Source organism: Vicugna pacos, chromosome 18 (assembly GCF_048564905.1).
Source record: "Vicugna pacos chromosome 18, VicPac4, whole genome shotgun sequence".
Classification (NCBI taxonomy): Eukaryota; Metazoa; Chordata; class Mammalia; order Artiodactyla; family Camelidae; genus Vicugna; species Vicugna pacos.
Window position 1 is genome coordinate 19943107 of NC_133004.1, and position 24020 is coordinate 19967126.

The following is a 24020-nucleotide window of genomic DNA, read 5'->3' on the forward strand; positions in this document are numbered from 1 at the left end:
GAGAGGGCAGACACACCTGTGGGCCTGCGTGGGGAGGGGAGGGGGCAGACATATCTGTGGGCCTGGGTGGGGCAGAGGGGAGCAGACGCACCTGCGGGCCTGCGTGAAGCGCTTCACCAGCGTCATCCTGCTCTGCAGCTGCACCAGCCTGGCCTCCTGGTCCAGCGGGCTCCTGGCCTTGGCCTTGGACAAGCACTTGTAGGCCTCAGTCAGCGCCCCGTGGGCTTTGTCGTAGTTCTGGTACTCGTCTATCTCCACCTGCAGAAGGAGGCATCAGGACCTGCGGGCCGGCGCCCTCCCTGGGGCCCTGGGCCTGGCAGGTCAGTACCTGGGCGCAGGAATCGTAGAAGCCAGCCAGGAGGTCCAGGGCCCGGCCCTTGGTGTAGAAGCTGATGATGTTCTTCATGATCTCCGGGTCCTTCCGCCAGTCCAGGGACTGCAGGTAGTTGGCTGCCATGATGTAGATTTCCTTTTGCCTCGAGACACCCGCAAAGAACACGATTTTCTCCGTGTCCCCAGACTTGAGCAGCGCTCTCATGGCCTGGATGGAGAAAGAGCCACACTGGCCCCCTTCCCAACACAGAGGACAGAATTCCTGCCCCGGCCCTTCAGAGCCCTGCCTGGGAGCTCAGCCCTTAGGGCGAAACTAGGGGTGAACAGGACGTACCCAATGGCCAGCTGCGCTTACCTTCACCCTGTCCCCGGCCTGCATGTACTTCTTGGTGGCCAGGTGGTAGTTGCCCTGGCGCATGCAGCAGGCCGCGATCTGCTCCAGTAGCTCCCGCCGCGACTCTTCAGACAGGTCCTTGCAATCCTTGGACACGGTCATCTTTTCGGCCATCTCCTCGGTGATAGTCAAGTTCTGCTCCAGGCAGAGCTGCAGGGCTTCATGATACTGGAAAGGTGCCAGAGGATCGAGAAGGGACGGTCACCTGTGGGCGGGAGGGGCCATGCCCCCCACCTCCTTGGAGGAAGCAGCCACAGCCACGTGGGGCCATGTGACTTTCTGTCCCTATTAACATTCTAGAGGCAACAAAGGAAACTCGGAGCCCAAAACAATGTTATACTTGTAGGAGGAAAGGAAACTAGAAATTAATTTTTCTCCATAATTTTTTCCTCCATAATTTTAAATTAAGGGGTTTGATTAATTAGCTATCTTAAAATTTTAAGACAAATTTTATATTCTTGACTTAAGAATATGACTTGGGAAAGAAAAGAACTATGTCTTGGAGATGATTCATCTCAGCACATAAGGACTGTGCACATCTGGCCCACAGACAGGAGAGGGTAGACTTCTGCTGGTCCCACCCTTGTGCAAATGCCCCCACACAGCAGACAGAAGGCACTGAGCCGCAGAAGATGTCCTTGTTACTTGTGTTCCTACCAACAGCCTGAGGGTATCTGTTTCCCATGACAACCTAAGCTAATTCACGAACAATGGTATCTCTCTGAGTGTTGATCTGTATTTCCCTAATTATGAATGAGACTAAGTATCTGACATTCAGGAACCATCCATACTTTTTTAGAAATAAGTTATCCATATTCTTTGTCCTTTCCTCTTGAGTTGTGGGTAGATTTCTTACTGGTTTATAAGAACTCTATACCTTTTAAGAAAATCAGCCTTTGAATAAAATAGAATTCAATTATCTTAAAAAAGGAAAATTAGCCTTTGGGAGATACAGGTAGAATATATTTTTCCCACTTTATTATTCCTCTTTGCTTTGTTCACGGTGTGTTTTCCATGTGCTATTTTCAAATTTGTATTTGGTCAAGTTGATCGGTCTTCCCCGTACGGCTGCTGGGTTTTGAGTTACACTCCTTTAACATTGTACAGGACACCCGTGGCTTCTAGTGGAACTGGGGATGCCTCCATATACGCTTAAATCTGACTGCCTGGAGCTTCCTTGGATGTAGGCAGTGCATAGGGTTTATCTTCGAGTTCCCCGTGTTGACCACATTCACTGACCAGCACATCCCCACTGCTGTGAGATGCTCCTTCACCACATCCAACTGTGCATGTGGTTCTATCTCTGGATTTCCTAGTACTTCCCACTTCTCTGTAGGCCTGATCATGCACCAGATCCCAGTGATTATAGCTTTGATATAGTTTATGATCTGGGAGGTTTAATAACCTCTTTTTTTTAAAATAAATTTTATTTTTTTATTTTTATTATTTTGGCAGGGGGAGGTAATTAGGTTTTATTATTAATTTTGGGGGGAGGTACTGGGGATTGAACTTGGGACCTTGTACATGCTAAGCATGTGCTCTATCACTTGAGTAATTACCTCTTGTTAGTCTTCTTTCCAGATCTTTCCTGAGTCTTCACTGGTTTTCACTGTGGCACTATAGAATCTACTTATCTTGTCAGAGGAAGCCCAGTGGTGTTTCTCCTGGGGTCAGAGTAAGTCTGAGAGTGTCTCAGGGAGGCCAGTCTGTGTGTCCGTGGGTCTTTCTAACCAAGAACTTGGTGTGTGTGTGCCATTTCATTTTTCCAAGAATTCGTGTATCACTTAGTAGTGACAGACCAAACTGCACTCACAATTCTGGCCGCAGGAAGAAAGATCGTCCATTTTGGATAGGCTAATTCTGTATGATTTACAACTTTCTACGTCTCCATTCAGTTTCTATCAAGGGGAATTTTTCTACGTAAGAAAGATTAGTGCATATGCTCACTGGGATGCCTACTATCAGAAAACAGCAAATGTTGGGGAGGACGTGGTGCAATGTGGATAGGAAAGTCAAATGGTGCAGCTGCTGTGGAAAAAGTCTGTCGGGTCCTCAGGAAGTTAAGACAGAGTCACTATATGGCCCAGTGCTTCCCTCTCTGGGTAAATACCCGAAAGAATTGAAAGTGGGGTGTTGAAGAGATGTTTGCACACTCATGCTCACACTCACGCTTATTCACAACAGTCAAAAGGCAGAAGCGATCCGGATGTCCATCTGTGGGTGATGGACCAGGAAGCTGTGGTCTGTATGTGCAGTCTCAAACAGCAGGGACATCCTGACACAGGCTCTACTGGGGTGAACCTGGAGGACGTGATGCTGAGTGCAAGAAGCCAGCCTCAAAAAGACAAATACAGTACGATTCCCCTTACATGTGTCCCTAGAGACATCAAACTCAGAGACAGAAATTAGGAGGGTGGGTGCCAGGGGCCAGAGAGAGTTTTAGTTTTGCAAGATAAAGAGTTCTGGAGATTAGCTGCATGAAAATGTGAATGTACTTAACATTGCTGAGCTGGGCACTTAAACTAACAGCTAGGATGGTCAGTTTATGTGACATGTGCCTTACCACACGCACACAGAGGAAAGTATGACTCCCTGGTTGTGACTGGAAGACATTCATGCACAGGGGAGCTCACTCTCGGTGCCCCCACCCCCAGGGCAGGGGGTGCCTGGGCCCTCCCAGGGAGGTCATGACCGCAAGAGGCAGTGAGCCATACCTTCTTGGCAGCCAGCAGCAGCTCCACTGCTTTCTCGTACTGACTGTGCTCCAGGAAGAAGTCGGAGCAGCGGGCCAGGAGGGCGGGGTCTGACTTTTCATCCAGGTCCTCCGCTACCAGCTGCAAGGCCGCAAACTGCTGGGTGGCGAAGGCCAGCTCCAGGGCCTCGGAGAAGTGGCCGGCCTGTGGAAGGGGGGAGGTCTGAGCAGCTCCCAAGCCTTGGGCCGAGGATGTTCAGGCCGTCCCCATCCCGTGGCCCAGCCCCTGCTGTGCCCTGAGGCCTAGGGCAGGGCCAGCACCCACCTTGTGGTACAGCATCACTGCCCTGTCCATCTGCTCGCCCTTCTCCTCATAGTAGCGCGCGGCCTCGATCATGTCCTCGGGGGAGCTCAGCAGGGCTACGTTCATGAGCTGGTCGTCCAGGCCGTGCTCCTGTGGGCAGGGGCTCAAGTCTGTGAACGGGGAGCTGCCATGCGGCTGTGGTTTCTAACCCCTAGTTTGTGTACCAGAACTTTCAGAGGCTTCCTTCTTCTCTGTTACACAGGACACTGCGGGAACTATCGTGACCTTTGGGATTTTTTCAGAAGTGAAACCTTGGGTTGGAACATTTTTACAGAGGCAGAGTCTGCCATGTACGAGGCCGTGAGCAGCCTCACTGCTCCCTCAGGAACCTGGATTCTGGGACACATCCCCGGGGCCACTCAGTGCCTCCCTAAGAAGGATGAGATGGCAGAAGGAGGGGGCAGAGAGCACGGTGCGGGCGGTGCACAGAGTGAGGCCTGAGTGGTAGAGTCTAGCCAGGGCGGTAGGTGTGATGCTCTTGATATAACCCTCTAACTTAAGAGTGTGGGAACCAGTACTAAGCCTCCTTCCCCACCCAGAGACTAGGCGCCCACCGCTACCTTGCAGAGGCGGATGGCGTTGTTGAAGGCCCGTGCGCGCGTGTAGAAGTGCACAGCCTTCCGCACGTCTTCCTGGTTCTCGTAGTGGCGGGCCAGGTGGTACGAGGCGGCCCAGTTCCCAGTCTCGCTGGCTATCTCAGCAGCCTAGGGACACCAGAGACCCGGGCATTGCAGCCTGGCTGCCCCAACAAGCAGCCCACCTCCCCCTGGGGCTGCTACCTTCTGGATGTTGCCCTGGAAGCAGTAAACGCGGACCAGGGAGAAGTAGTCCTGAGCCAGTTCGTAGTAGCGCAGCGCGGCATCCATCTCAGCCTGGCTCTCCAGATACTGGGCCCACCACTGCCACAGGGTCCTGCCAGGAGCCCACGGGCTCTCCTTCAGGTCCTGCTCCCGCAGGAAATGAGCCCTGGGCCCCACATGCCACCCTCAGGGTGTGCTTCACGTGACCAGCAGCCAGGAGATGTGGATGCCGGGTGGACAAGGCTGAGAGTGAGGTCCTGTAGGAAGTCCCCCCAACCTCAGCACCCTGGGGACCAGCTCTGAGGCGCTGGGGATGCTCCACCCTCTCACATGTGAGGCTCCAGAGGGAGGACCCAAGGGGCCTGGGGCCACTCACTTGTCCTTCATCTTATTGATGTAGAGTTCCAGGGACCGCAGGTCCTCCGCCAGCATCCGGGGCACCTCGAAACGGTGGGTGTCCGACTTCTCGTAGCTGTGGGAGAAGAGAAGGAGCAGCATACTCTCCCGTCTCAGCCCTGTGACCACCCGGGACCGAGGTGGGTATAACTGTGTGGAGTGAGGAGGGGGAGGGGGACATGGAGCTGCCTGCCTCCTGCCTGTGTATCTGTGGCTGTGCACGTGACCAAGACGGCTCGACCACTATCACTGCGCCGTCGGTGCTGCAGCCACGCACACACCCGGCGGACCCCAGGCCTAGAAACCCGGAGCCCAGCCAGGGCTGGGGGGCAGCCTGGTCTTCAAGGTTCTCCTAAAGCCAGAGAACTGGGGCTCCCCCTAAGGCCTCCCACCAAGATGGCACCCACCCCGCAATCTTCCTCTGAGAACCTCTGCAGCCACCTCACTGGGGCAGCAATAAAAAGCTAGTGGCCCTGGGGCCGCCCCTCGCTCACTAGCTGAGGGCCAGGCTGCAGTCATCGCTGGCCTCCAGGTGCTTGGCGTAGTTGTAGTAGGTGGTGCGCAGGTGCACGCGGTCGTGGAGCTCGGCGACCTCGATGGCTTTCTGCCACTGGCCAGAGGCCTGGTGGAGCCTGTTGAGGAGGTCATAGCGCCCGCATTTCTTGTATAGCTGCTCTGCATCCTCCTGAGGGGAGGAAGGATGCATGTTGGTGCCAACACTGCCCCCGAGAGTGGCTGATGGGCACCGGGACCCACTGTAGTTTGGGGGTAGGGAGGTCCCGCATCAAGCAGCCCCCGACCAAGACCTCAACACACCCCAGGACAGATACTTCAGGACCCCACATCCAGGGATGGTCAAGACAAATGCTGAGAAGTCAGGCCTCAAACATCAGCCAGGAGGGTCTGACCTCTCCCACCACCCGCCCAGCCAGGGTGTTCAGACCCTGTCAGAGCCTCAGGTTGTCTGCGCTGCTCACCCCTCAATGGTAGGGAGCTGTGTCTGGCCACTTGGCCTCTGCCTCCCGTGAGTTCCACCTGCCTCTTCGGGCCAACGGGGCTACAAGGGGCCTTGAGCTCTGTGAACATGCAGGAGGCAGGGAGAGGACCTCACTCCCCATCTCCTCATTTTGGCTTCAGCTTGTTTGAGGGGTTTTCTGTTCCCTGCACCCCACGGCCCAGACAAGAACACACCACACACCACCCAGGGAGGCCGCCAAGCAGCATCCTGCCTATGAGGCCTGCTCTCTTTTCATCTGAGGGATGATCGGAGCACCGCCGTCTGCCTGCACTCACCAGCATGCCCAGCTGTATGGCCAGCATGGCCACTCTGGCCTCCAGCTCTGGCTCCTGCTCGGCTTCCCGCAGCGCTCGGGCTCCGCGAGCATGGCCCATGTGCCCCAGGCACACCTTCGCAATGTCCAGCCGCTGGGTCTTCACACACATGCGCGCCATTTTCTCCCAGACGGCCTCACTGTGGCAGGGGACACGGCAGCTCTATGAGCATCCACCCCTGCGCCTCAGGCCCGACCGAGACTGATGGCAGACAGCTTGGGGCACCGAGTCCAGATGCACATGGTCACTAAGAAGGGGAACGTATGGGAGCCCAATGGCTTCATGGGCAAAAGCAACATGGCAAACTGGGGACCACGTGCCTTCCTGAGGAGACAATGAGTAAGACACGTGCTCCCGGCCCCCAGCTCCTATCAGGCTCCCTCCCTCAGCTGCAGGCCAGCTGCGTCTCCCCGCAGTGGACAGGACACATCCCACTAAGACAAGAGGGCCGTTTCTGCAGGCCACTAAACTGCCACTGTCTCTGTTTAATGGTCTGTTGACTCAGTGAACATTCGCTTCTCTTCACTCCCCCCCACCTCCCAGCACCTCTGTCCTAGGGCTGAGCTCCTAGTGCCTCACACGACCAATGGGAACCTGGGTCTGGGCAGAGGATGGGGTCTGTCCGACTCCCACGCCAACTCCCACGAGGACAAGCAGGACACCTGAGTGGGCCCTTGCCAGGCGCTGAATGGAGAAGAGGGTCCCAGGGAAGGGCGGCCAGAGCCAGCTGAGGTTTGGGCCTGACCACCCGCCCTCTGATGCCCCCGGCACAGGCTTGGAGGCACCAGGTTTTCCTTCCTCATTTTGAGGTTTCCAGCATCTCTCTCCAATGCTGACCAGGGGCTCCTGCCCCACTCCCACAACAAGTCCAATCCTGGAATGACCTAAGATGATCTTGACCTCAGACGGGAGGGAGGACGCCCTGGGGCCCCTCCTTCTGGGGCTCCATTCGCTTGATGACCTCACATCAGGGCTCTCACAGCCCCAGGAGCACAGACTAGTCCATAAGTTCTCGGTGATGAGCCTCAGAATTCAAGTCACTGTGGATTCCACCCCTCCTTTCTCAAGACCGTGGGCGAGTAGCATGGCAGTGAGGTGCAAGATGACGGGTCTTGTGCACCTGGTCGGGAAACACCAGCTATCCTACACCTTCCTCGTCAGGGAATTAAGTCTCCACCAAGCAGGGCTGGGAAAAGTACATGCAGGAAGTGCAGCTTCGGCGTGTGGCCACATCTGACATCCTCTCCACAGGCCGGAGTCTGTGCATTTCTGTGTAGAAAATCCACCAGGCAGACACCTGCCTAGTCCCTGTCCCGCCTGGCCGCCTAGTCCCTGTCCCGGCCTGGCCACGTCTGCACCCAGTCAACATGAGAGGCAGTTGGGCACCGAGCAGTCCGGCTCTCCGGAAAGCCCTGTCCTCCGAGAAGCTGCCAGAACAAGCCCCGAGAGCCTCTCCTCTTGCTCTGCTCCTTGGAGACCTGGGTTGATTAGTCGGAGCATGGGTGACCCCACTGCATCAAGTCCCACCGAGTGGCACGCACGCTACTGACAAACCTCCTGTGCTGCTTTGCTTGAAGATGAAACTCCCCTCTGTCTGCAGGCAGGAGCAGGGGAGGCACCGTTGGGCACCGCCACTAGACCCCTGGACAGGGCCAACGATGCAGACCACGGAGGACAGGAAGGGCCCCTGGGGTGGCACACGATGGGGATGCATGAGGAGGTCCTCTGAGGACAGGGTCACTCCTGACTCAAGGTCTGCTTCCAGGCCTGCCACCCTGCCTGGCCCCACTGTCCACTCCACCAAGAGCCTGGGGCTGGGGAGCTGGCTGAGGGTGCTGTACCCATCATCCAACAAGAGCCTCAGTGGGTGGGCCAGCCGCTCCCCACCTAGCCTGGGAAGAGAGCTGGTAGGACCTCGCCCAGGGACCAGCAAAGCAGGGACTACGGTTCCTGAAACCCTTTGCTTGCTTTTTAGTGGAAATCAGCCACTTAAGGACTACCTCAGGATGAGCGATTTAAGTAAGTAAGGGGGGAAACAGTCTTCTAATGGGAACTTTGGGGGAAACTTCCTTCTGAGGTTATCTACTCCTCTGTGTGTGCAGGAGCCTGGGGTGTTAGAAAGTCCTCCTCAAAGAACGGGCTCCTGGTGCAGGAGGGGCTGTGGCCAGCTGTCCACCCACAAGGTCTTCTGAGCTGCGGGTCCCCGGGCTCCTCCCCATCCACCGGGAGGCTGGAGAAAGCGACGGATGGTGGGGCAGGGATGGCAGTTTTGCTTCTGGCACAAGCCAAGGAAAGAGGGAAAGGAGCAACAACTCAGCTGACACATCTGTTACGGTCTCCAGGGGGAAGAATCCAAAATAGGTAAAATCCCTCTGGGAACGATGGACAGATGTTTCTTGGGATCCTCGACTCTCCAAAGACCCCCTGCTTTTCAGGACTGTAAACTTGTCAGCATGGAAGCCTCACCTGGGAGGCAGCACATCCAGGCCCCTTGCGGGTGTCAGCACAGACCCTGGCTGGGTGAGGGGTCTCCAGAGGTGGTGGCACAGACCCCTCCACCTCCGCCCACTGCGCGAGCTGCCAGCCCAACAGGTCTGAGCAGGGCAGATGAAGATCCCTCCGAGCTCCGAGCAGCCTGATGGCTTAAGTGACTTGGTGCAGGGCACCCAGCGCAGGGCCTGGCCCCTTACTGGCCACATGTTCCGTCAGTAGCAAACACAGCCCAGGCCCTCAGGCCTCGCTGGGTGCCCTGCACAGCACGTCCAGAGCCCAACCCCCAGCTCCAGCCTGCTCTGGTAGTTCTCCAAGTGTGGCCCTGACTCGCCAGGTCTGGACCAGGAGGGGTCTCAGCTGGGAGGTGGAGGTGTCCAAGGGGCCTCCCTGTCACGAGGCCCTTCTTTGATGAGATGCCCTGGAGTGTCATGTGCTGGGGAACTGACCTGTTGGCTGGGGGGTGCCAAGTCCCCAAAGTGGGTGGCTGGTCCTGAACCAGAGGAGTGAGAGAGACAGCTGGGTCTGTGGGTCTGCTCTGGGCAGGCCTCCCCACCTCGCGAGGGAAGGTGGGGAGGGCGGGGGAGGGTCCTGGAGCAGGCCTCCAGAAGAAGGCCCCCCTGCCTTTCCTATCAGGAAACACATCCTGTTAGTGTCTGGCTGCTATTTGTTGCGGTTGGCTACGCCCTCCAGCTCACCAAAAACAGCCTCAAAAACAACCATTTCCTCTCTGCTGAGAGACACTGGGAAAACGCAGGCGCGAGACACACACACACACACACACACACACACTCACGCGCACACGCTCTCGCTCGCCCTGCAGCTGCCGTCTGTCTGCTTTCCAGGACCAGCTGTTCCGTGGCGGAGGCACCCGCAGGGGCTCAGGCAGCAGAGAGGCCGCCGACGCTTGCTCTTTCCCGCGGACCTGCTCAGAGTCCGGCTCCACGTTGGTCCTGAGAGCGAGGCCCAGGCGTCCCACGCTGGATTCCTGCTCTTCCTCGGCCTCCGCCTCCCAGGAAGACGGCGCACTCACGACTCTGGACTCTCCCTGGTGCCCCTGCTTCCTCCCCGGGATGGGCAGCTCTGCGGGCTTCAGCTCAGGCCTGGCCCTGCTCCAGGTGCAGGAAGGAGGGTAAGGAGGGCCGTGAGGCAGGCTCACCTGCACCTGTCGCTTGGGCCTTCGCGACACCTCCAAGCATGAGCGGTGATGTCCTCTAGCTGCCCCTAGCTGCATCTCGGTTCCCCCAGTGACAGCAGCTGACCAGGACTGGGACTTTCTCCACGACAAGGGGCCAGCACCACAGTCTGAGATGACCGTCCAGAAAGTAGTGGCCACAGCTGTGCTGGTGGCCCTCGTATCTCTCGTCCTCAACAACGCGGCGGCCTTCACCCCCAACTGGGTGTACCAGACCCTGGAGGATGGGCGCAGGCGGAGCGTGGGGCTGTGGAGGTCCTGCTGGCTGGCGGACAGGGCCCGGGGAGGGCCAAGCCCGGGGGCCAGGCCTGGGCAGGCGGACGTGCGGGACTGTGAGGCCCTGGGCTGGGGCTCCGAGGCAGTAGGCTTCCAGGAGTCGCGAGGCACCGTCAAATGTAAGTCTGTTTATTTTCCCGTCTCCCTGAGAACAGCTGTGGGTGTGGGAGGCGTTTGCTGATGAGGGAGGGATGCTCTGCTCCCAGAGGTGACCATGGCCCTTGGGGACCCGGGCAAGCCCGGAGCTCCATGCCTGCCCTGCCCTGGCCCCTTTGTGACACAGTTCTTCCAGTGCAGGAGTGGGGCTTTTTTCTCTGCTGTTATGCAGAGCTAAAGGAAGGATACATTAACCAAACCAAGGAAAATACACTTTTTCCTGGTGGAAAATAAAGATTGTTAACAAGTAAAATAAACAAGAAGTTTAAAAACATGTGGCTGGGTTCCGACTTTATCCCATAGTCGTCAGGGTCACAGGGCTGTGGGCAGTGCAGAGGGAGACCTTCTGGGGACTCGTTGTAGGTGGGACATCCAGAGGAGACTGGGGGACTGGACCCTTCAGAGGGCGAAGAGCCAGCTCAGGCAAGCAGAGCCCTGGCTCCCTCCACCCAGCAGTCTTTTCTGGACCCTGCTTCGTCACGTCCAGCACCGGGTCTGCGTATGGCTCTGGAAGATGGGAACTTGACTTTGAACGCAGGGTCAGGTTTGAGTGTATGGGAGGGAAGGTTCGTAAATATGAAGACGCTGGCCACCTGACATGTCATCTACACAGTCACAGCGGCCAATGGGCAAAGGTCTCCCCTGAGATGACCCTTTAAAACTGCTATGAGGGTGTAACTGACAGGCCGTGTCACCCATGCTGAAGACAACACGTGTTCACAAAAACGTGGGCTCTGGATGGGCCTCTGCAGGCTGCTTTCAGAGGGCACACCTCACCCAACACAGGTGTGACGTGCCTGGTGTGAATGTCCCCAACCTGCTGTGTGCTCGGAACCCTGACCTGCGAGGGAACCGGGTGGGGGACTCTCTCTCTACTTCACAGGGAAAGGAGGCATGTGGCTCATCTGAGGTCCCTTTGCACACAGAACCCCGCGCTGCACAACAAGGGGTCTTCTGTCAGGAGTGGCTGGTATGCTAGCCCCTTACCGTTCTCCTCAACCCCCACCTCGTTTGCAAGCAGAGAGCCACAATCTCTCTTAAAAAAGTCAAAGAACCCGAATGACTTCAACCTTTTCAGTGAGCTCTCAGAACCAGAGGCCTGTGGGAAGCTGGGTAAATCAGCTGAACTTGGGTCTCTGTGACCTGTTGGTCGGAGTGGTCCCTCTGGGCCCTGAGACTATTCTTAGGACCAGTGAAAGCCAGCGACCATGTGGCTCCGCGTTACCCTCGCCTCTCCCAACCTCCTGTGTGCGCAGTGTCCCATGTGGGCCCAGCCCCTGCCCTGGGCCCAAGGCCTCCTGCCATGACCCCCAGTGCCACACAGATGCCCACTCCGTGTGTCCCTCCCCTCCATCCTCTTGCTAAGCCAGGTCACATCAGGCCAGGAAGACATGGGCTGGGATGTGCTTTGCCTCCAGCCCCCCAGATCCACCCTGCCAGGTGTCCCGAGTGCCCCGCTGGCCTGCCCTCATTTGCTGTCCCTCCTCAACCATCTGATATGCCTCTTGAACTGCCTTTAAAACAGCCTCCTGTCGTTAACGTGGCATTTGTGGCAGCTGACCCTTAACGATACCCTGAGCATCATCAGATTCTTTTCCAAAACAAGGGAAAACGTCTACAGAGCTTCTTGTGAGTTGAGTGAATGATGACCCTAGTGCTGACAACCTTCTCACCAGTTCCCTGGGACTGTGCACTGCTGCCCCTGCAGGTCCTGAGCTGGGGACTTGTGGCCTTGTTTCTGGACCTACCGCCTTGCTAACTTTTATGAAAAACCTCAGCCCAGGCTTTGCCCACCATGGTCCAGCCTCCAGCCGGGCTAGAGATGGGAAGGAGGAGAGGGCGACCTTGTCCCTGAAATCACCCCTGTTCTATCCATCCTGAGCTCCATCTGGGGGCACCAAGGGAGCACGACTTGTGCTGCATCCCCGGAGAGCCAGGCCATCATAGAGATTGCAAACATCACATAGGTGGCCAGGGCAGCCCTTGGGGGCAGCAGACATGATCCTGCTGGCTCTGTGCCCAAGTCCTGGCAATGCCTGTGGAACCAAGCCAGACCCACCTGGCACCATTGGGCAAACACCTCATCACGTCATGAGCTCTGGTCAGGGCGTCCCAAGCATGATGCATCAGGGAACAAGGCCTGGTCCAGGTCTCCCAGCTGCCCCCAGGTCACGCTTGGTCCAGTCCTGGAGGACAGGGCCCTCCCCACACACTGGGTCCCTGGGCATGTGGGGCGGCAGTGACTTTGTTACTGACCAGGTTGGAAGTCTGAGAAACTCATAGCCCAAGTTGGGGGTCAGTCTTGCTTTCTAGTCCTGATTCTCTCTGCCACTTTTCATCTCTCCATGTTTCCTGAATTCTGTCAGCACCCAAATCCTTTCCCCAAAGTGAGGCGGGACATGAATAAATACATAATTAAATCTCCTTGAGACTCCTCCCTGCCGCAAGGTGATCACTGCTCTCTGTCTCCTGAGAAGGCAGGCCCACATGGCGCTGGGTGGGGACAGGACTGTGTGCACCATGGACAGCCTGGCCAGGAGACACTAGAGCCACATTCTCATGGGGCTCTTTAAAATCCAGTGCTGCAGCCTAGGCTATGCACACAGGAAGTGTGAGAAGCGGTCAAATGCCCGGACTTGGTGGGTGCTAGCAAGGACAAGGCCCCTCTGGGTGGTCCAGATGAGAGAGTCTTCTGCCTCATGCTTTACATCCTCTGAGATCTCGGATACCATAGAGCCTTGGACACCTGGTGGCCTGTCAGAGGCCCCTGCACAGTGGCTCGGAGGGTGGGGTTGCCATACAGAGCACTGATCTGGTATGTGGCACAGGGTTGTGCACTCAGAGCCGCCAGGGCCACTGGGAGAGCAGGGCGGTGGGCCCCACGTGGGAGTCTCAGCTGCATGGCCTCAGGGCGCCACCACCCACACCCTGCTCCGCAGACACTCCTGGCACAGCCAGTCCATTCTCGCACGTCTTTCCTGGCCTGCGAGGCTGAGCCTCGAAAACTGGAAGGACTTTTCTGGGCCTGGCCATGAATCCCAGCACTCCGCTCTCTGTGCTGTGGACATCCTTTGCGCTTTAACAGCCCTCATCTCTGAAGCCCATGGGGCATGTGCAGTGCCTGAGCATCACAGGCAGCATCACGCCCAGGCAGAGGCGCCATCTCTGTCTGTCTGTCTGTCTGTCTTTCTGTGAATGCTCCTTGGGCCCTTGGTGCCGGATTCAGGCTACTCTGACCTCCCAGCAGCCCAGGGCATCTGCCCTACAGTTCTGCCCGTGTCTACACCAGCCTCCGAGCTGGTGGTGCCGCCCCCAGGCCTGAGCAGCCAAGTCAACTGAGGCCTGGGATCGAGGAAAGGCCCAGCTGACCCTCTGTGGGGAAGTGGCACAGCGCCTCCACTGGACTCCGCAAGCGCTAAATGTGAATGCCGCCTACCCACCGCAGAGCATGAATCAGATACCATCACCCCTGAAGCCTGGGTTGGGTGGGGGCTACTTTTACAGTCTGGAAGGACCATGGGGAAGGGGCCTGACTTCATGGCAGACAGCTCTGCCACCCAGCATATAGGGAAACTGTTTTCCCTGATGGACCTCTCGGTGACACCCCACCGCCCCCACCTTTGCAGTTGGTCCTTGGGGCTGCCCATCCGCCCTCTGCCCTGTGTACGTGAACGCCTTGCTCTGGGATGGGGTGCAGGTGGGGGTCGGGAAGGGGGCTGGGAGGCTCGATGAGACGAGGGAGGAGTCCCAGGAGGGGCAGGGAGCCCCTCCTGGAGCAGCCCCCTCAGTGTTGACCGCCTGCTTCTCTCCCTCCGGCCCCTGTAGTGCAGTTCGACATGATGCGAGCCTGCAACCTGGTCGCCACAGCGGCGCTTGCCGCGGGCCAGCTCACCTTCGTGCTGGGGCTGACAGGCCTGCCTCTGATGTTACCTGATTCCCAGTGCTGGGAGGAGGTCATGGCTGCTGCGTTTCAGCTGGCGAGTAAGTACCCCTGCCTGGGCCCTGGGTAGGCAAGCTGTGGCTTCTAAAGTCATGGCGACCCCCCTGGGTCACCTCCCACCCCACCTGCCACTGTGGGCAGAAGCAAAACAGAAACACACTGGGGCTGAGCACTGAGGGGAACCAGATAAGTTTGTGTCTGTTTCCACGAGGCCCCTGGCCCTTCCCGTCTAAGACAGGGTGCCAGCACTTGGGGTGACGTGCTTTGCTTTCCAAAGTCTTCAGCATCTGGTGTGTCCTTTGCTGCTCTTCAGCCCGTGTGGCAGGCGTCCTGGGTTCATGTTGCTCCCGTGAGGCTGCAGCAGCCTGCCGTCAGCACAGAGGCACATGGGCCAAAGGGGAGCACCCATCTGAGCCCCAGCTTCCACTGCCATCCTGGCTAACAGTGGATGGGGAGTCCAGGGCACACATGTGGTTCCCAGCTGGGCATCTGCATGCTCGGTTATAAAGGCAGCTGCCTGGGGCCCGGATGGGGTCAGCAAGGCCCTCCCTGGTGAGCAGCACAGACAAAGCTTGGAGAATCCGCTGGCTTAGGACCCCCCAACCCCCCAGCACACAGGGATGTACAGGCAGCACCATGAGGAGACACCCAACCTCTTGCATTGTCACATGAGCAAGTTTGTGGCGGCGCAGGCCGAGACCAGCGACGCCTTGGACCATCAGTGAACGGCCCCTTAGGAACAAGCAGGAAGCCCCCTCAGCCTCTGGGGTCGACAGCAGGGTGAAACGGTCTGGGCCTGGGAGCGCTGCCAGCTTCAGAAGGCAAGAGTGGCATCGTCATGAACCGTGAATGGAACTGTTCCCGGAGTCTCTGCACAGTGGTCACAGGAGCCACAGAGGCTGGCCACCCCGGACCCGGGAGTAGAGGGGCACCCTGCTGGTTCTCCTCCACCACTGCCCTGTCTCACTGGCCCAGGTTTAAGGATCATGGGAACCTGGGAGCTCAGGTTCTCTGCTGCCTACGGGGGACAGTTAGATGGGTGGACCGTGGGGCAGAGGAAGCCTGGGGCATCAGCAGCCGACCGCCGGCCATTCCCATGGTGAAGGTTGCCCATCCCAACTGTGAAGGTCCAGCACGCACGCGGTGGGAGAACGGCAGGAAGTCTGAGTGACTCACTCGGGGAATAATGGATCCCAGCCCTTATCTTTCTGGAGGAAAGCAATTTCCAGAATGTGGCTGACAGGCTGGCAGGTACTCCTGTGCTGGAAAGTGCTCAGGTGGGAATCGGAAATGGGCCCTATTAATAGAAGGAGGCATGGTCCTGGGCCAGTCACTTCCCCGAGACTGGTCGGACTGGGTTGCAAAAGCCCACTTGGCCGAGGCCCAGGAGAGAGCACAGGCTTTGATGTCAAGAAAACTGGAGCCGCATCCCAGCTCCAGCACCCACTGTCCCCGCGGATGGGGCAAAGCCACACTTCAGCTCACCCGGCTGGAAAACGGGGTTGATTGTGAGAGTTAACGAGACACGTGATACGGGATCTTGGCCCCTGCCTCCTCCTTCCTCCAGGGCTGCGGGGAGAAACGCAGACATTCCACAGTGGGAAAGCCACCCACGGCCCTCGACCTCAGAACTATAAACAGAATCGGTTTCCTTGGCCTCACTGAAACTACCCGTCTGGCTCACGTGGGATTATCTGAAATTCCATCCCTTCAAGAAGGAAGTGGAAGATTTTGAAAACGTGACTGGAAACGCTGGATTAAAAACAGATATTTTAGCGGCACTAAAGAAATGAAAGTAAGTTTCTGATTCTGAAAGCAACCCTATCTAGGACAGGATGATCAGGTCTTTCTTAAGAAATTTGAGCCACTTATTTAGAATTATTAGAAGAAACGTAGTTTAATGTCAAAACTGACATTTTACTTCTTGCAAACTCTTGTTTCAGAGCAAAATAGTGTTGCTTTCAAACAACAATTTTTAAAAAGTTGAAACAGGGGCACCCCTATTAACTAAAATCAAACTGTTTTGCAGTGGCTGGGAGAGGGGCGCTGCCCAAGGGTTCACAGCGCGGGGTGGCGGTGGGGTGGCAGCTGGGCAGCTGTCCTGGCCAGGTTGGGCTGGGGGCCTGTGCTCCCCTCCTGAGTATTTCCAGACCAGCACAGCCTCTGGAAAGGCTGGACCAGGCTTTGTAAAAACTGTCAGGCAGGCAGAAGCCAACGGAAAAAACCAGAAGCCCTGAGCGACACCTGTGGCATTTCGGACGTCCCTCTGCCTCCACAGGCCCCTCTCCCCCCGGGTGTCCGACCGCCACCCCCAGCGGGTCTGCTGTGCCCGAAGAGGAAACGCAGTTGGCCTGTTTAGACTCATTTCATTGACAAACAGAACAGAACGCAGCCCTGCGCCTTCCTTCTATCACACTGCTAATTTTAGAGTTAGGTTTTTTCCTGTGCTCCGGTCTGTTTTAAACAGTCAGGGAGAGACTGGAGGGCGCCAGGATATCCTGTCCCAGGAGGGGAAATGCCTGCTAGTACCTGTTATGCAAGAGAACCTTGAGTCCCCAGTGCTGGGGCCAGAGAGTGGGCAGGCGGGAGAGGTGCTCATAAAAGGGGGAAGCACGCGGGTTCCCCAGGAGGCCGGGAAGGCTAGGACCAGCCGGAGACAGCAATACCCCAGCGGGTGGGGACTCGAGGCGGGTGGGGACTTGAGGCCGGCTGCTCGCTCATTCATCCCACGGCCAGTCTGGGTGCAGGTCCACACTCGCATATTGCTTGGCCCGGGTCTGTGAAAACTTGGCCCTCTGTTGCTCAAAGCTGCAGCTCCAAAGGATCCCACCCCAGACACCAGGGAGGACCACAGGAAACACTGTTCTCGCAGGTTGACAACGTGGCCATCAGCCGTTTCTCTGGTTTGCTCTACTGAGCTCAGGCCACCACACACTAATTCTTTATGGAGTTTACCAAGTGTAATTTCAATTTACCTTCAAGTTGCAAAAATTCCTTTCAGTCCCTTACTTCACCCCCAGCACGAGCTGGATACCCTTTGAAAGGACCACGCACACTTGGACACAGCCTGGGCCTGAGGCTAAGCCCCGCTGAGCGCCAAGCAGGCCTCACTGCATGTGCCCAGGAGACAGCACAGCCACCACAGAGCAGCCATCCGCTGCCTCCTGGCCTAGCCAGCCCCTCCTCCAGGCAGGAGCTCCTCAGGTCCAGCCGTGAAGGATGACTTCAAGGGCGGAGTTTACCTGGACCTTGTGGGATGTCATGTCTGCTGGCTTCCTCTCTCCACTCTGGAAATCCTATGATATTTTTCTTATGATGAAGAACTTACAGACACACTCAGGGCCCCTTACTCCATGCCCCTGAGGATGCTGACTTTATTATCCTCAAAGATCAATTAGGGGGATAAAAGGTGGCTGTCTTGGCCTCTTGTGAGCTGCTGGGGATTCTGCTATTTTCTTAGACCTTCTTGAAGGAATACACAACTTTGTGTTTTTATAGTAAAGCAGTACTTCACTTGGCCTTGGGTGACTCGCTTTCCTATCCTTTGGGCCCCTGCCCACCACACTCCCATGGCTTCTTCTCTCCCACTCTCTGCTCAGGCACCACTTCAGAGCTTCAGCTCCCACCAAGCCAGTGAGCATGTTAGCTTCTCCCTCCCAGACCTTGTCCCTTAGGGAGAGGCTCACAGGTGTTGGAAACCCCAACTGCGGTCAAGTCTCGGATGCTCCAGACACATCGTCCTGGAAGCTGTGGCCAGTACAAGCTATGGACGCCGAGGTGGGTGCGCTGCATGAAGAGCTCAGTGCTCAGCCCCACGGTCTCCCACCCATGCCCTCCGTGTGCTGGACTCAAGAGGAAGGGCCTGTGACAGCCGGCGAGGCCCTAGGAAGCAGGCAGGAAGGAAGAGAGAGAGAGAGCGCTGGGAACCACACGGCCCGCAGCGGCCGGCTCACAGGAAGGGGCTGTTTGCTTTGGAAACATAAGTTCATGAGGATGGAATCGACTCCACGTGCAGGAGTCAGTGTGTTTGCTGAAACTCTCCGCTTAGATTTGTTTCTGTACAAACGTTGACGGCACTGAGAGGTCTGGGGAGAAAACTCTTTGGGGACAACTCTGAGGAGAAAGGGGATCTTAATGTCAGGATGTGACAGAGATGGAGAACCCAAGGTTTCAGGAAAGCATATCAGAGTAAAAGGCTGGTTTGATCTGAGAAGGATGTGCATGCTTGGCGAGTATAGGCAGCCCCTGCCTCTCCGTCTGTGGCTTTCCACTGCTGACATGGGATACACGCACAGTCCCCACATCCCACGTGCCTGCTCAGTCCAGGCTGCCCCCGCTGGCCCAGGGCAGAGCCCACGTTTCCCTGTGCCAGCCCTGCCGTGACATCCACCCTTGGCCCAACACCTGGGCCCACTGTTCCAGTTGGTTCTTTGTATTTTCCTGCTGCAGGAATAAACGTATTTTTTTAATGTTAGGGAAACAAACCCCTTCTCTGACTGTTTGTGTTCCAAGTTGAACTAAAATAAAGCTAAAGCCAACACTGGTCTTTATACAGAATAAAGTCACGTAGATGTAAATTTGGGTGACTTTTCTTCACACTGGGGTACAGAACTAGACTTTTCCTTCCTACTTCTCCTGGAGAGAAAAAAAAGAAAGGCCAGCAAGAATGTGCAGCCTCTGAGTGACGCCAGCTAGAGAATGAACACCCAAACTGCTTGAAACTAGTCCATGCCACTCACTGTTGAACCCTTGAAAAACTGTTTGCAGGACGAAGGACGAAAGAGCTGGGACTCAGCTTGTTCATTTCACTTTGTCAAAGTCACTCCATAAGGCTCCGTATTCATGCTGGCCCATCATCTCCATCACTTTTCCCACTGCATTTCCAGAACGTGGCTGTGCTGCCTTTGTGCACGTGAATTCTCACTTCTTTCATCTTGTAACATGAGAAACAGTCCTCTCCATTGTAGGTGATACAGCTGAACATATGGAGGAAGTAATAAACAGAGTAAAAGGGCAACAAAAGAACAGCCTGCCCTATTTCCAAAAAACCTGCGATATGATCTTAAGAAAACAAGTAACAATGCAGTGAAGTAACCCTGAGATGCTGGCGGACGCAGGACTCAGGGCGGACGGCGGGGCCGCTCTCCCATACACACCCTGTGGAGGTTCCCCGCCTGGAGGGCCCAGTGGCCTCTCTGTGCTGCGGTCTGGTGTCAAAGGCCAGGGCAGCCCAACATCACCCTCCAGAGGGTTCCCCCAGCCTGTCCCCACACCAGCACATGCCTTCCCTACTCCCATACCACTGGTCCTAAATGCCTCCAACCGTGGTGGGTACCACTTCACAGTGATTATTTCATCCTCATGCCCAAAGAGGAACGCCAGCCCCCTGAAGACAGTCGCCGTGCCTCGCCTGGAGCGTGCTGCCCCAGCACCGGCGGGGGGTGTGAACAGGCCCTCTGACACAGGCACTGTTAACCAGTGCAAGTGGGCACTTTGGGAAACAACGGTCCTCTTCCTGCTTTGTAAGGTGCCAGCACCGCAGCACCTGCACTGTGCTGAGTGGCGTCTACGCGATCCTTGCTCACAGTGTCCCGTCCCTCCGATGCCTTTTGGTCACTAGAAAGCTTAGGGGACTTGGCTGTGGAAGTGTTCACACCTTCTTTCCCAGGGTCCTCAATGCGTTCATTCTATTCTGCATTACAGAGTGTACTTGGATTTGTCTCAGTTCCCTCTGCAGTCCTTAGGGGGCAGCCTTGGGGAGGCCGAGGTCAATGGGTGGGCCCACAGACACATGCTGTGACCGCCTAGCTGAGTGCTGACGGGTCTGGGGCAGGAGGACAGGAGGCTGCCCACCCCATGACAGAGCACGGGGACAGTGGCACCAGGAAAGGTCTAGAGAGGGAGGAACATACGCCCAAGGAGCAAGGCACCAGCACACAGTGTGATGGAGAAGCGAGGCCAGACAGGTGGTCCAGTCAGGGAGACACGCCATGGACATGATGTGACCGGTAGGAGGAAGCACCTCTATAAGGTGACAGGCGCAGCCGTGGAAACGTGGAAACCAGAGGCACACTGCCAGCGTCTTGATGAGTTTCAGGAAGTGCTTGTTGATGGAAGAATCTAAAATGAGTTGTACTTCTGGAATACTCTAAATGCTTTATTGTGCACCTTGTGTGCAAAGGACTCAGGAGATATGTGAGAACTGCTGAAGACACATGAGGGGACTCTGAGAAGCCCGTGCACCCTGCTCCCGTCCCCGGCGATCGCTGCCCACTGGCCAAGCTTGTCTGAGCTGCACAGGGGAGCCCCTCTCCTTCCATGGCTGGCATCCCAGCACCTCGTCTCCCACAGACGTGAGTTTCAGACGTTGCTGATGTGGGTCACAGTCGTGTTTCCTGTGACGTGCAGGGATCTCACTCGGGCGCAGTCCTGGGAGTGGGTTGTGGGTCCCAGGGCCACACAGCGTGTCCCAGCTGTGCTCTGCCTCAGGCCAGGTCCAACTGGTCAAGGTCTGACCCGAACCCTAACCCTTCCAGTCCTGGGCCAGCTCCTTCAACCAGATCCTACAGTCCACAAATCTCTGTTGAAATGTAATGAATGCAATGAAATTCAAGGTCCTCTCTGTCTACCAGTGACGGGAACCAACCCCAAGCGGAGTGGCCCTGGAGGCAACGGGAAGCCCGGTTCCTCCCTCCGGTTCCCTTCTGATGAACGATGTTGCAGAACTGAGCTGAGGCCACGTAACAGATTTCTGAACGGTTCCTATAACGCGTACAACCCGAAAGAAGGCTTTAGTAGAAGGGAGCACAGGGGGCTGGCGTCTGATGAAAAGCAGTTTGGGTCAATTCCTTGCAGCTGCGTTGGTCCCCGACACCGCCCATCTGCTGGCCTTTCTCACTTGCCCAGAGGCTCCACCTGGCCTCGCTGGGCACCAGTCAGCCGGTGCTCTGACCCTCTCCCCTCAGACACAGGCTGGCCTCCTACCTCACTCTCCCCTGTCCCATCCCACCCCCATCCTTCCAAGTCCTGTTGAAAGAAGGCATAACAAGCTCCCTGGCTGGCAAAAAAATGTCCAAATACACAGTAAAAATGAGGGGAAACATAAAGTACTTTCATTTTCATTACACAAAACACAGGCCCTAACTCCTCTCCTCACTAACGCAAAACTTGGTGACACAAAATCATGGGCAGAGGACGTAGTCCTCTCTGGGAGAGCAGAATGCTAGAATTTTCTTCTTGTCAGTGTGCATGACAAACAGAATTAGTTATTTTTAACAGAAAGGAAGTATCCAAAAGCTTTCCGTATATAAAAAGCTCCACAAAGTACCATGGAGAATTAGCACAGGGATTAGTCACTGTCACCATTGTTTAGGATGTGATCAAGGCAGATAAACGTTTAAGTCACACTTTCTGGAAGGCACAAAGATGGTGAGACTGTAATGCTTGTGTTTTGAGAAAACTCCAGCTAACCTATGACACGGCCATCAGAGCTGTCAGCTGGCGTCACTGCTGCCCTCTGCTTGGACTGTGCTGGGCTGCACAGGACCTGGTTTCCTGAGGAAAGCAGGGGAGGCCATGGGGGTGGGGGGACCAGCATGAACAGACGTGCGGATGTCACAGGGCAGGGCAGGTAGAGGGATGGCAGTGGGCAGCTCGGCAGGGCAGGGGATGTGGATGACTCTGGGAGGGACTGGAGAGCTCCCTCTGGGGTATTACATGTCCCAAGAACCTGTGTCCTTGTCAGCCACTTTGGGTTTCAAGGCACAGGCTCAGCCAGGTCACCACCACAGAGGGCGGGGTGCTGGCGGAGCAGCCAGGGAATTCTGGGCCCCCCAGCAAGTTGATGATCTCAGGGCACGAGGAGAGGCGGCCACGCGGACCAGCTTCCTGGGCAGCTTCTCCTCTGACCAAGCCATCAAGGTGTCCAGACCACATTCAGGCCTAAACTCTCTCAAACATCATCCGCCAACAGATCCAGGGCATGAAATCCTGGTTTTCCTATTTTAAGAACTAATACAATCAAGTCTTTGGAGCTCCTAAAACATGAAACTTTGAAAGCGACAATGTTATGGCATCCTCAGCTGACCTCGTGGGAACAGGCTAGTGTTAACGGGGCCTCAGCAAGACACTGTCTGCACTCCTGGACGGCCCCTGCCCACTCTGGTGTCACTTCGGAGAGAAATACACAGGGGACCGGGGTAGGGCGAGGGGGACATTCTAGAACCATCTGCATCTATTGAGAAGGGAGAGGAGAAACCTGTCCTCCCTGAGTGGGCAAGACCCTAGGCTGGCTCAAGTTTTGAAAGAAAATCTCTATCTCCTCTGGAAGCAAATACTAAGGATAAGAAAACTTTTAGAAACAGGAATTCAAACTAAGTTAAATACCAATCTGAGTTGTTTCTAGATAAGACTTAGAAAACTTCTGCGCTCGCTTTCACTTTGAATAAATTAAGCATCTGCAAGTCGGAGAGAACCTTACACAGTCGGTACTGGACTGTTGGGTGAGGGAAGCTGGTGTCAGCGTCACTTAATGGGGAGGGCAGCAGGTCACAGGAAGGGCACGTGAGCCCCCTAGAAATTATCCAGGGCCAAGATTATGCAGATGCAATCCAAGCCCCTAACAGCCACCAGACCCAGAGGTCCCACAAAAGGCAGCTTAGCCCTGAGGCACCGGCACCGTGAGTCCAGTTGGGCTCGCCGCCCACAGGGAAGACAGAGGGTGGGCGGGAGGAGACGCAGACACCTGCCCCACGCCTGGCTCCAAGGGGGCCTCTTCAACCTTCTCCTTCTTCTGCAGGTTTTGTCCTGGTCATCGGGCTGGTGACATTCTACAGAATTGGCCCATACACCAACCTGTCCTGGTCGTGCTACCTGAACATTGGCGCCTGCCTGCTGGCCACCCTGGCTGCGGCCATGCTCATCTGGAACATTCTTCACAGGAGAGAGGACTGCATGGCTCCCCGGGTGATTGTCATCAGCCGCTCCCTGACCGCACGGTTTCGCCGTGGGCTTGACAATGACTATGTGGAGTCACCATGCTGAGGGTCACCGGGAGGCTGCTTGGGACTTCCCCCACCTTGGGGACAGTGGAGGAAGTAGGGTGCTGCCTGTGAGAAGCTGCGACCTACGTGGTTTCCTTATAAACATATGTTCACTATGTTACACACCAACCCGGTGGGGATCTTATATCGCCCACGCCACCCGCCCCCTCCCACACTCACGCCCACTTCCTGCCGGCGCTGGGCCCTGGGAGCCCTGCACCTGAGAAGCACATGCACCTGGCACTCCGCCTGGGTCTGAGAGTAATTTATCCTGCACCTGCCAGGAGGGGCAGCCACAGTCATATTTACTTCGGTAAAGCAGAACTCGGGGAAGATTTTCTTGAACTGTCAGTGATCTTCCTCCAATGACTCAGAATTTATAGTCAGATGGTTACGGCTTTATGACAGGATTGTGTTAGTAATGTCCATTTTACTCCTGATTATTTTCCTAAGTTAAAATAAAATGCAAACCTCTCACCACAGTTTAAGACTTGTTTTATCCATAACACTGCCACGCAGTAGAAGGAATCTGGCCTGTTCTCTCGCAGTTTCTGTGGGCTGGCAATAAGGGAAGGGCTGATGCACTGCAGAGGTCGGTGGGGGTGCAGCTG

At 56.2% G+C, this 24020-nt stretch overlaps 2 protein-coding genes across 6 annotated transcripts in view; one reads left to right on the forward strand and one right to left on the reverse strand.

The window, feature by feature from the left end:
- IFT140 (intraflagellar transport 140) overlaps positions 1-24020 on the reverse strand; it is a 69875-nt gene that overhangs the window by 6832 nt on the left and 39023 nt on the right. For all 5 annotated transcript variants that reach the window (XM_072942377.1, XM_006204391.4, XM_072942374.1 and 2 more), the window contains 10 exons: positions 6273-6450; positions 5474-5664; positions 4960-5055; positions 4563-4695; positions 4344-4487; positions 3745-3873; positions 3442-3624; positions 689-895; positions 329-541; positions 92-258 (listed from right to left, as the gene is read on the reverse strand). In XM_072942377.1, the coding sequence (XP_072798478.1) occupies positions 92-258; positions 329-541; positions 689-895; positions 3442-3624; positions 3745-3873; positions 4344-4487; positions 4563-4695; positions 4960-5055; positions 5474-5664; positions 6273-6450 (1641 nt within the window). The remainder of the gene's footprint in view (positions 1-91; positions 259-328; positions 542-688; positions 896-3441; positions 3625-3744; positions 3874-4343; positions 4488-4562; positions 4696-4959; positions 5056-5473; positions 5665-6272; positions 6451-24020) is intronic.
- Positions 9271-23887, forward strand: TMEM204 (transmembrane protein 204). The gene is made up of 3 exons (XM_006204254.4): positions 9271-10391; positions 14254-14409; positions 23166-23887. The coding sequence occupies exons 1-3, from the start codon at positions 10112-10114 to the stop codon at positions 23408-23410; spliced, it is 681 nt and encodes a 226-aa protein (XP_006204316.2). The 5' UTR covers positions 9271-10111; the 3' UTR covers positions 23411-23887.

Coding starts and splice junctions, on each gene's coding strand:
- TMEM204 (XM_006204254.4), top strand. CDS start 10,112: ATGACCGTCCAGAAAGTAGTGGCCACAGCTGTGCTGGTGGCCCTCGTA. Junction 10,392..14,253: donor GTCGCGAGGCACCGTCAAAT/GTAAGTCTGTTT, acceptor CGGCCCCTGTAG/TGCAGTTCGACATGATGCGA. Junction 14,410..23,165: donor TGCTGCGTTTCAGCTGGCGA/GTAAGTACCCCT, acceptor CTTCTTCTGCAG/GTTTTGTCCTGGTCATCGGG.